General features: G+C 42.3%; 1 protein-coding gene across 1 annotated transcript in view; it reads left to right on the top strand.

Annotated features, from left to right (window-relative positions):
- The window catches only part of SND1 (staphylococcal nuclease and tudor domain containing 1), a 438,355-nt gene that overhangs the window by 244,562 nt on the left and 181,254 nt on the right, over positions 1–12,539 (top strand). The window contains exon 14 of the mRNA XM_026454383.2: positions 7,833–7,905. Within this exon, the coding sequence (XP_026310168.1) occupies positions 7,833–7,905 (73 nt within the window). The remainder of the gene's footprint in view (positions 1–7,832; positions 7,906–12,539) is intronic.

Here is a 12,539-nt window from a genome sequence, read left to right on the forward strand (position 1 = left end):
CAGAGAGCCAAATCTCTGGGGTATGGCAATGAATTTTTTCCAGTAAGTCAGAATAGATGTAGCTGACATTGGAAAATCGTTTTCCAAACTGAACATTATCACAGAATTGTTGCTTTTCACTCAATCAAAAGACACATTAAAGTTTTCTGTAACTGATGTGTTTGTGTTATGTAACAAGTATTTTATCAGGTATTTTGGGAGTAAAAACAAAAACACATGATCTAGTGGTGATTTCAGCGAACAAGTAAATAATTACAAATATAATTACAAACGTGGAGAATATATGTGGGTAGTTGGGATTCTTAGGGAAAGGAGCACCCAAATTGATGGGTTATCCACAAGTAGAGTCCACGAGAGAAGGCATGTTCTATTTGGTTTGCCTTGGTGAAGGGAGATGGAAAGCAAATGCCAGTTTCTTACCCTATGACAGCAGTTTCTTATCCTAAGGAAGTAATTGGCAAGGTGCTCTAGAAGTTATTCCTCACGGCATTATCGATAGTAGTAGAACTATTCACATAAATATCTAACAGCAGGGAATTGATGAAAATTTTGAACCATACATTCATATATGATGGATTTCCTGTGCACCTATTAAAAGTGGTGCTTAAAGGGTGTTTTTTTCTTGAAATAAGATTATGAGTCATTGTTTCCTGAAATTTTTTTCTGACAGACTGTAATCAGAACAGCAGAAACTATAAAATGAGTGTCATTGAGGCAGTTATGAGTAATCTACCTTCCTGAGGCCCTATCCTTTCAAGAAGACTTTAGACCGCTCATAACCACTACTACCCAGCTCTAATATTCCTTTGATCCTAATCTGGGATAGTAGAGTTTGCAACTGTGTTCACCTTGTCTCTATCATTGAGTTGGTTGTTCTCTGCCTTGGAGTTCATAATCCCTTTCCTCCCCCTTACCTGCCACTGCAGATCCATTGTCATACGCAGCACAATAGCATGTGTCTTCATTCCTTCCTTATATTAGTTTTAGGCGAGATGATGACCTAGAGTTCTTTGTTATTTGCTTCACTGCCTCATAATACCTACTGACTCATTAGTCCGCCCACCTCCCCTTGACCGTAGGACTCAATTTCCTCATTTCCAGTCTATGCACTCTCAATCTTTTCCGTCTTTCTCATCAGTAATTCTCATTGTTGTTGAAAATGCAGCTGCATAATCTTAGTGCCCACACCTACCATTTTGCACCTGCTCTTGCTCTGTATGTTGTTTTCTGAGTGGCGCCACCCTGTCGCTTCCTCAAGCTGCCAAGGAACCGGGAGAAAGGCCGAAAGAATTGTTTATTGCTTCCATGTTTCATTGATATCTGTATTTGGTTCATGCTGAAAAACCGTATTCCTCAACGTGACCCGAAACACAATGAGAAGTGCTTCGGAAGTTTATCAAGTTTTTTACTCTTTGTTCTGCTTTTTAACCTTTGCTGTTGGAATTAATTTTTCTTCCTACTGAGTCATTTCTCCTTGATTATTTAGTAGGTGTTCCTTACAATCCTGCTACTTGGTTCTGTTTTATTGTTTACAGTGGTCAAGCTTTGCTCCCACTCACTGCCACTCAGATTCTTGCCCATCTCCTGCAGTTCCGGGAGACTTGATGTGGGATGTGATGCTTTTGTTCTGGATGCTCCTCTGCTTCTGTTTCCGCTCAAAGGCCAGTCTTTAGCTGCTTCTGCCCTTGAGCATAGATCATGAAACTGTGCATCCAGGAAAGCCAACAAACCTCATTCTTCTGCCCTACAGTCACTTTGGCATTGTCACTGTCTCTAATTTGAAATATTTTCACTGTTCCGCATTAATCAGTCAGTTACCAAGCATTTGTTCAGCTTTACTTGGCACACTTTAATTGAACTAGATGGCCCTGCATTTATATAATTATGGAAAGATTGCTGTCTGTTAAATACTATAATAAACATTAAAGCCAGAATACAAACCCTCAAGGGACCTGTAGTCTAGATACAGAAATAAAGATTAACACATGAAACAATTTGGAAGTCATATGTTGCAGTTTATAATTACATGCTGAACTGAGTGATACCTGCACACAACACACACACACACACACACACACCACACACACACACACACACAATTATACTGCCATTTCAAAGGAGTTCACCTAGGACTCCAGGTTACAAATTTCTGTTGTCCCGACTATTTTATGATTGTAGTGAGGTTGTGGCTACAGATAGGTGATACTCTTTTCATTGTATTGTTGACCTAGAATGACAAGTGGAATCAAGGGGAAAGCAAAAGCCCAGGGGACACACATAATTAATTACTTGCATGTAGGGGGCATGAAGGAAATGGGCCTAATTGGATTAGGGGTAATGTGGAAATCATGTGGATACGTAAACTGGGGCCACATGGTCAGGACCCATGAAAGCCAAGGCTGAGAATTTCCACTTGATTTCACAAGCTGGTTGGTTGTCTTTGTTTGGGGTATAAGTAGGGGAGGAAAATGATGACGTCAATTTTTATTGAGAAGTGATGTGGTAATGGTGTGCAGTATTCAGTCAAAGTGTGCGTAGCTTCAAAAGGGATTGAATGAATGTAGTTAAGATCTCCCTGGGTGAGGGCCTAGACCAAGAGGGTTCCAAAAGGGCCAAGTAAGCATAATTATGAAAGAAGAATGTTAGATATAGGGGTAAAGCAAAAGCAGAGTGAAGAGACATCATGGAGCCTGCTTGCCAGGAAAGCATTGTTAAAAGGAGGTTACAGATGAGGAGACATGTTCAGGGGTCCTGATCTCTCTCAGCTCTGTAGCCTCCTTGCCCCATCATCTCCCTGCCACCTATTGCATGCCATTTCTGCTTTCTATCATTTTATTTTCTTTAGATCTCTTTCATATATGAAAGTAGTTCTTTTTGTAAAACTCTGTTGAAAGCTCCTGCTCCCTCAGAAAATTCACAGATACTTTAGGGTGGATCAGAGATATTTCTAGCATCTGAGCTGACGCTCACTATGTCCCCAGGTTAAGAATTCCTGATGTGATAACTGTTTTATGATTGTGATAAGATTGGATCTAGCCATAAATCCTTTGAGTGTCTTTGTAAGCTGACAAAAATATTTGTTCAGAATAACAATCTACCATCGTTGAATTGGCAGTAAGATGGACGCCTGTTCGTTGGCACGGGAGGGACTTTGACTGCGGTGCTCAGACATCCAGCTTGGAAAGCATTGGTCTTGGAATTTTCTGGATGAACTAGGGACTGCAAACCTAAGAGCAGACTCTTCCTTGGCATGAAATGTATGCAGATTCTAATCTGGTGCTGAGGCCATGGAGATGATCTCCCTGCAAAAATGTCATCTGCCTTTGCAAAGTTGTAGGTTTTTTCTTCCACAGGAAAAGCAGCCGCTAATATGTGAGAATTTCAAACTTTGCTGTTTAAAGAAAGCAGAGTTTTCCAGTGGTCTGAATAGAGTTCATCTGCCCACCCTGTAGTACCATACAGCCCTGTGGCTCCTAGAAACAACCTAGAAAGCTGAGTTTTCATCCTTCTGTTGCCCTGCCACTTCTTGGCATGTGTGCGGATATATACTTACTTTCCCTGACTGGTGATGATGTTTATCCGTTATTGACACTGGTAGTCTTTGCTGTCTTTGTACTGCTGCATCTTGGAGAAGAAAGCTTCTGAGAGGAGTAGGCTATGTTCTTTCCCACTGCTTCCTTTCTCCTGGCTGGCCTGCACACCAGCCTGCCTTTGTGAGAAGCCGCTATTAAGCAGACACAGCAGGAGAAGTTTAGAAGTCAGGAGTTTCATTCCTTGCCTAATGAAAAGAGATGCAGAGCTGTGGCTGAGGCCCACAGGGAAAGGCAGTGTGGGGAGCGGAAGTTAGTGTTTGCTCTGTGGAGCAGATACAGTGGAAGCCAGCCTGCGGTCTGCCTACCTTCCCACGTCGCAAAGACAGAGCTCCACAAATCTATCCCAGAGAAATTGGGTTATGTGAGATGCAGAGGAGAACCCCAGTGAGAGGGGGTAACAAGGCAGTACACCTTGTTTTCAGCAGAGCCTCGGTCTCCATGTCATGTATCCTCGTAGCCTGGAATAAAGTTGTACTCTCCCTTTGCAGATAGCAGTGGCAGGCCTCCCCTCAGCATTTGCTCCTCTCCTCTGTGAGATTGATTCCTGAATTCCTACTTCCCCCAAATACTCTTTCGTGGAGAATCTCTTGCTGTGGCATCAGACTTGTGACAAGCAGAGGGAGGTTTTCTGGAAATGGCTCACTCAGTGTCATTCCTGCAGCAGTATGGGAACCAGAAGCAAAGCAGCCTCTGCACAGGGAAGGAGACCTGTGCTGCCACAGGTTATTCAGCTCTTTTCTCACAGATCCCTCCCACTTTGCAGCCTGGGTCTAGTATGCTGCTAAGAGGCTAGAGTGCTTCCTAGGTGATCGTATTTGAATTTAGTGGTTAACTACCTATTGTTAACTTTGAACTTTGCTTCTCTTTTATGAAGAATTAACAAAATAAGCACTACTTCTCGGTTCATATATGACGGTACAGTGCTACTTTCTTGCTGCCTCTTGAATGTGCCAGAAGTTGATCGAGTTTAATGATAATATTTTAAGTGTGAAAAAATTGTCTTTGGACGTTTTCCCAAAATTTATGCCAGAACACAAATAAGTATCCAATAATATGCTTTTTAGAAACAGGGTAGAGCATGAATAATATTAGTACTAAGACAATGTTAAAGAATTGTTTTGGTGTTATTGTTTTAAATGTCATGTGCACACTATTATCCACGTATTCCAGTTTCTGATGTTAATTTTTTCCTCTTTGGTAGCATATTTAGTCTTGGTTAAGTCCTAGATTTCTGCTTATAGCACAGAGCTACTTTGTGGTCACAGAAAGAAAGCAGAATTATAGTTTCCCACCTCACTGCTTTTGCCTTGAGGATCTTTGCTTTCTAACTTACTGCTCAGGCCCTGTTCTTTTTTTCCCAAAGCATATGAGATGTTCTCCAGCCCCAGGAAAGGCCACGATTTCAGCAGTGCTCTAACTTGAACCTGTCTGTTTACAGAACAGATCTATTTATTTTGGTTGTCCTTGTTGTTAAAGGATAAGGCTGTAGGCATTTAGTGCCCCAAAGGACCTGCAGAACGCTTTGCAGGCCTTGCCTTGAAGGAGGTGAGGTACGGTCAGGGTGGGAAGGAGCTTGTCTTGCTTCACAGAAGCTTCGATCTTAAAGGCTGCTCCTTACAGTTTGCAGTAGCAAAATAAGGAGAGCCTGTTGGTGGCAGAGGAGGTTATAGAAATAGGACATGCAAGATGTAAGCAGAGCTTTGGGAGGTGGAAGAGTTGGATTGTTAGTTGGCTTCTAGCCACCAACCTCTAGTCTTTCACTGGTAGCTTGCAAATCCCAAGGGGTGAGGGGCAAAGCTTGAGAATCGGCCTTGGTTGCTGACCACTAATAGGATCCCTAAATGGTAAATCACTAGAGGAAATTGTAAAGGGAAATATTTTTACCCATTTACAATTTATTTTATTTTATTTATATATTTGTTTATTTATTTAGTTGAGACAGAGTCTCGCGCTTTCACCCAGGTTAGAATGCAGTGGAGTGATCTCGGCTCACTGCAACCTCCACCTCCTGGGTTCAAGCAATTCTCCTGCCTCAGCTTCCCAAGTAGCTAGGATTACAGGTGCATACCACCACACCTAGCTGACTTTTTTATTTTTTGAAATGGAGTCTCTCTCGCCCAGGCTGGAGTGTAGTTGCGCAGTCTCGGCTCACTGCAACTACCATCTCCCGGGTTCAAGGAATTCTTCTGCCTCAGCCTCCCGAGTAGCTGGGATTACAGGTACCTGCCACCACACCCGGCTAATTTTTTTGTATTTTTAGTAGAGACAGGATTTCATTATATTGGCCAGACTGGTCTTGAACTCCTGACCTTGGGATCCACCTGCCTCAGCCTCCCAAAGTGCTAAGATTACAGGCTTGAGCCACCGCACCCAGCCCGATTTTTTTTTTTTTTTTTTAGTAGAGACAGGGTTTTGCATATTGGTCAGACTGGTCTCGAACTCATGACCTCAACTGATCTGCCCGCCTCGGCCTCCGAAAGTGCTGGGATTACAGGTGTGAACCACTGCACCCGGCCCCATTTGCAGTTTCTAAAGTTGAAGCCCTTGATTCAAATTCAGAAGGAGCTACGGGATTCAAGGAGCTTGGAAGTACTGTCTTTCCGTTAGCATTTCAGATCAGAGTGAGAGAGAGGCTGTGATTTTTATTTTCTTATTAACTCAGTACTTGCCCATATCAAGGATTAGAAACTAGATAGTAGGAAAACTTTTGTTGTTTCTGAATCAGAAGCATTTCAAATTAGTTGAGTGAGGAACAGATGAAGGAAGGGGGCTCAGGTGGGTGATAAAAGCCCAAGTATGAAAGAAATATGACTGTTCTACCTAGCACTGAGCAACACCCACCCAATTTGGCTAACAAGGGTTTACTTTAGAAAATGATGACCCTGGCCGGGCGCGGTGGCTCAAGCCTGTAATCCCAGCACTTTGGGAGGCCGAGACGGGCGGATCACGAGGTCAGGAGATCGAGACCATCCTGGCTAACACGGTGAAACCCCGTCTCTACTAAAAATACAAAAAACTAGCCGGGCGAGGTGGCGGGCGCCTGTAGTCCCAGCTACTCTGGAGGCTGAGGCAGGAGAATGGCGTAAACCCGGGAGGCGGAGCTTGCAGTGAGCTGAGATCTGGCCACTGCACTCCAGCTCGGGCGACAGAGCAAGACTCCGTCTCAAAAGAAAAAAAAAAAAGAAAATGATGACCCTGAAAGTAACCCCTGCAGAAGTGTGTCCTGTACCTGTGTTCCTTGAGTGAGTTCCTGAAAGGAAAGAAGTGAAAATGTGGCTGACAGTGTGAGGGTCCCTGACATTTGGCCCTGGGCTGGGCAGCTTTCTCAACACTTCCTCTGGAATTCAAAAACCCTAAAAAGTCAAGTGTCCATAGATAAGATTCGTAGGAACATCCCCTAATCCCTAGTTCTCTATCTCTAAGCTCAGAACTCTTCCCTGCTGATGTCTGCAGGCTGGCGGTATACAAGAAGGCCTTATCCAACAGTGTACGGACCAAGTGATTCACTAGTCAGTTTTTATTCTGTGGTCCTTCATTGTTATACCAGTGATCATACCTAGTGAGGCGTAGGCTTCTGTCCCCAGAGCTGCCACTCAAAGGATTGGGTGATTAGAGCAAACCAACCCATGGCTGAGGTTGGCAGAGTCCCAGAGTTCCCTGTTAAATCTCCTCTTATTATAGCTGAGACTGATTGAAAATGAGACTTAATGTCAGTTATGTAGCATTTGCTAATTTTTTTTCCTACTGTTAAATGACTTTTCTCTACAGTATTGCTCCATTCAGGACAACTTATCTTTTTACCTGGGAGGAACTTATTTCCATTAGAATTGGAACACTAGCCACATATTTTACATTTAAAATATTTCATGTGATTAAACACAGAAAGAAACGTTATTACTTCTGTTTCTTAGGCGTGTGCTTCTCTAACTGATTCTTCTTTTGTGCCTGGAACAATGCCTTTAATTTGGAAACAAGTAAGGGAGCCCTCTGATTACTAAGTACACTGTTAGTGGAAACTGGCAGCCACGTGCTGGTAACTGGGCTTAAGAGAAGAGCAGCTTTATAATCCCCCCTCTACCAAATCCTCTTGCACAGACTGGCTACTCAGCAGTGTACAGTGTGACTTGTGTAGTCATACATCCCCACTTCAACAGCCCTCACTTCTCTGTTCATTTTCACACCCTCCTACCCCTTCCCATTGTGATTCTTATTTTAATTGGTTTTTCTCTTCCTTAACAGAGCTATTAAGAATGGCAAAGGATTGCATAGCAAGAAGGAAGTGCCTATCCACCGTGTCGCAGATATATCTGGGGTGAGTCGAGTCCCTGAATCAAGCTGTGTGGCTCAGAGGCTCAAGAACGTGTCTGCATATTTGCTGAAGGACCTCAGCTTATGTGTTTTCTCTAGCTCGCTTCTTTTCAGGCACTGACTGACATTTTTTCCCCTCTGCCCGGGGCATCTACTTAGGTATCTGTAGGGAGCCTGTTTTATAATCTGGAAAAGCAGAATTAACTTCATTCTTTTTCTTTACCTGAACTGTCTCTATGTTGCTTTTTCATTTTTAATTACTATATTTTGAGTTTGGAAGGTAGTTCTTCTCAGTTGTATTAAAATAAAATTGCCTCTTTTTAAAACCCCTGTCCAGTTCTTGATGTGAGTGGGAAGTCTTAGTGGCAAAAGCTCAAGTATAGGTTTCAGGAGAAGGATATGAATTCATCATGATTTCCTCATGACCTCTTGTTCCTCTGCTTGCCTATAAGTGGGACAGAATGGAGAAATGTATGAACATCCTTTGAGATAATACATATAGATAATAAAGAAGAATCAATGGCACCAATATTTTAGAGCTCCCAATAGGCTGTGTCCAAATGATTCTTTAGCTGTAAGGACTTTACCTTTGAGTGTTTAGGGTCTCTTTGGCTGAATAGATCCGTTTGATAGTTGAGATAGTTTATTCATTTAGTCAACAAGTGTTTATTGAGTGCCTGCTGTATGCCAGGAATTGCTCTAAGCACTAGGAATATAACAATGAAGAAAACCGCTGAACTCCCTACATTCAAGTGGGAAAGGGAGGCAGTTGCAATGTCAGGTAGCGAAAACTACTGTGAAGAGAAATAAAACTGGCCAAGGGGATAGTGAGTGGTGTAAGTGCTGATTTTGATCAGGTGGCCAGGAAAGGCACTCTCTATTGCTGAGACACACACCATCCATTTCAACACCACAGTCACTAATGGTTAAGGAGAGGATCAGGTCTGTGCCTTGCATAGGGAAGATGCCCAGGGAAGATGAAGCCCAGGGGAGATGGAGGAGGAAGAGCTAGTAAATCTTAGCTTAAGCACTCAGGGAATTTGCCTTGGGCACTGAGAAGAAAATACTAGTATAAACAAAAGTGCTAGAGCTCAGCCTAGGCTGCAGGAGTGATGAATCAGAGTGTATTATCTTCCTGTTATGTGGTATGCCCAAGCCTGGCTGAGGCTTTTTCCTTTGCTCCTGGTGATTGCTTGCTACAAATGTGTCTGGCAGGCTCCCCTTGTCTAGGTATAGTGGTCCCCTGCTCATCTTAAACAGTGGGAGTCTGTTGAGCTTTTCTTTCTGTATAACCAGTCACTACAGATTATGGGTTAAACAATGTTACCTACAACACATTAACTGGACTTCAGTCTAGAGGTTGGGGCCTCTGTTAAGTGGGTGAAGTAAAGTGATATGCACTTTTTGTGGCTTAGAATCCTGAGAAGCCCAGAAACCTGTAGCTAATGGCCTTTGAGCCACAGGTAACTATGGTGTATCTGCTAATGTTCATTTTTAACAGGTGTGACTCACCCAGTGCGATCTTACTTGGCCTATTTTCTGTGTAGCTTACCCGGCTGAGTTATTCTTTGCATATATATTATTAATATTTTTATGTATGTGCACGGCGTTCTCAACAATGCTTTTCTTAATATTGATCTTTTGGTAAAGCTGTTAAAGCTGTTATAGTAATAAAAGGACAAATTTTTGGCGATTCATCAGCAGGAGAAAAAAGTTACAAATGGTTTGGAAAATGCGATGAAAACCCTTCTACACAAAGGGCCAAATATGCCCATCCAAAAGCTTATGTGGGGCCCATACTCCAGGGCCTTCCAGAAGCTGATTTCAACCTTAGGGATAGGCTCTCTCCTTGGGCCCACCTGGTTTCATTTCTAGTTCTGATTTAACACCAGCAGTGAGGTGAAGCAACTCTAAGGAGGTTTTGAGGTTCAGGCACACGGGTCTCAGGGCTGTCCTCTCCGTACCCCTCAATGTGGTGTCCTAACGATCTTCATTGCTGTCTCTGAATCTTACGCTGCCTCCTGCCTTGATGATTTCTGATGCTTTTTTTATTCCTTTATTTCTGCTGTCATTAGCAGTGGGTCTTGTGAAACTTGTCTTCATTTATTTATTTACTTTTATTCCTACCCCACCAACTTCCCCTTAAAGTCTAGCTCAGTTTTGTACCAATTTTTATTATCTTTTCTGTCTCAGTATTGAAGGATTGGTTTGCTCTTAAGTTAAACATAAATGCCAATTAAATTTCTCTCAGTCACCACATAAAACAGTAAAGCTTGGGCAAATGGGAGACTGAAAGTGAAAAAGCTGTTGGATTTAAATGGATGTCAGATATGACCTTGTCTGCCTGAATCACAAATTATTCACCTAAGATTGCAATTTTTTTGTGCCCTCTTTAATACAGGAGTTTTGTCTTCTCCCACCTTCTAACCTCTTCTTTCCATCACAGTGTTAAGTCTGTGTGTAAGTTGGGTGCCCTTGTTCCATTTAAGTGAGATGTATGGGTTTTCTGCTTCCTGAAGCACGCTGGCAATTTTGCTGTCTGGGGGACAGGTGTGGGGTCAGATGGGCCAAACGGCTTACAGCCAGATGAAGAATAAACAGGGAAAAAGACAATGTAATGTACATATACGTAATGGTTTCACAGAGGTTTCTTAATCTTTTTTTAATCTTTAACTGTGTTACCTACTGCCTCGGATTGATCCCCCTCTTAGTTGCAGGCCATGATAAATGGAAGTTTTTGTTGAGCTGACAGTGTAGGCAATATGCTGCCGAAATAATTTACAATGAACTACTGTTTGTGCATAATACCTCTCACCACCCTCCTCTCCATCCCAGTACACATCGTTGGTGAACAAATAGACATACATAAGTGCACATTCTGTCTCCTAAACACTGTTAAGAAATGTGTTGTATGGAAGAGATTATATCATGATGGTGGGGCAGATAACCTGTAATTTTGTTCTAGTGTCCTCCATCTTTAGGAGTTGAGTTTCTACTCCTTTTCCATTATCTCTTCTCCTGCCATTTAAAAAATGATTTCACAGAGTAAGGGTTAGAGTGCGTTAAAATGCTTTTGTATGAAGACCTAGCAAATACAAGACCTGCTTGGCTGATTGCGTATGGTTGGAAGTGACTCATCTAAGCACAGAAGTGTCAGGTTGATGGCTTGCCTTGGAAGGTAAGATACCAGCCTCTGTAGTGGCCAAATAAGCTGGCCTTCTTGTTTGTTATTACAGATGGGTTTTGATGTCAAAGTCAACTGAGTTTTGAGTTTTCCGTAAGATGGGCAGAACATCTGCATATAACACCAACTGAATGAACCCCCAGTTTCTCTAGGGCTTTGATAAAAACTTGGCCTACTAGACCAGGGAGGTGGCTCACACCTGTAATCCCAGCACTTTGGGAGGCTGAGGTGGGAGGATTGCTTAAGGTCAGGAATTCAAGACCAGCCTGATCAATGTAGTGAGACCCCATCTCTACCAAAAATAAATGTGTGTGTGTGTATGTATGTGTATGTTGACCCATCTTGCATCTCCTACACCTATTTTTAGGGTAACCACTAAAGGAAGAAAATTACATACTCCCAAGCTGGTACTTTAGCTCCTGAAGAAGTTACTGGTTTCTTTGTTATTTCCAATTTTTCACAGTGTAGGAACTAGGCTATTAGAAGTACCAGCCACTGCTACCATTTCTATCATAGTCTGGTTTCCTTTCAGGCCAGGATGTTCCAGAGTGTGTAGAACTAGCTGAGAATTTGACCGACTTGGTACTAGGTCTTCCTTGATTTGAAGAATGGTTCTGTGGTGACTGACTTCGTACATCCGTGTTTTCATTATTAGTTGGTTTTGTTTTTCATTGATCCTGTCTCAGCTCCCTCCCTCACCAGCACAGAAAAAGTTGGAATATGCATGTCAGTGTTCTTTATCTCAGGTTTCTCAGCTGTTCTTTATCTAAGGTTTATTATTGTTTTTGCTGTAGCCTGCTCTGTAATAAATACAATCTCCTGCAGATAGAGTGTAAAACAGGCAATAAAATGGGGCTGGTGCATGGCTTACTGTTGTTCTGGTAGATCAGACAAATCAATTATGGTTCTGAGATTAGAGACAGCTCCCCACTCCTCAAGCTGCAGCCAGCCCTGCAAGTGCTGATTTTACCTTTTACCTTTACCTCCACTTCTCCATCTTCCTCTTATATGGGAATAGGACTCAATGAGTCATAGTGTATATCTGAGTTTTCTTCTCTGTGCTTTTCCTTTTGTGTCTGTCCTCTGTGCATGAAAAGTTACGATTTTGTTTGATGGTACAAGAAGACAGCATCCTCTTCAGTCTTATTTCTGAAAGTCCCAGAATAGGGGTTGTCTTCTTTTCAGTATATTCTGCCTTTTCATATTATGTAGTCCTGACAGTTCCTCCGTTAATTTCACTATTACAGTATTTATTCTCTTAATCCATGGGTCTTTTTATCTGTTAACTGCTGCTGTGCTCCTTTGGACGTTTATCACATTGTGGCTTAGTTTCATGCTCATGTTACATAGCACTTTTTTATAACCGCCTTTCTCTGTGACTGATTTTGTTGGAAATACATAATATTACTGAATTTTTTTTTTTTTTAAGGAGACGGAGTCTCACTTTATCACCA

Source organism: Piliocolobus tephrosceles, chromosome 8, assembly GCF_002776525.5.
Source record: "Piliocolobus tephrosceles isolate RC106 chromosome 8, ASM277652v3, whole genome shotgun sequence".
Taxonomy (NCBI): Eukaryota; Metazoa; Chordata; class Mammalia; order Primates; family Cercopithecidae; genus Piliocolobus; species Piliocolobus tephrosceles.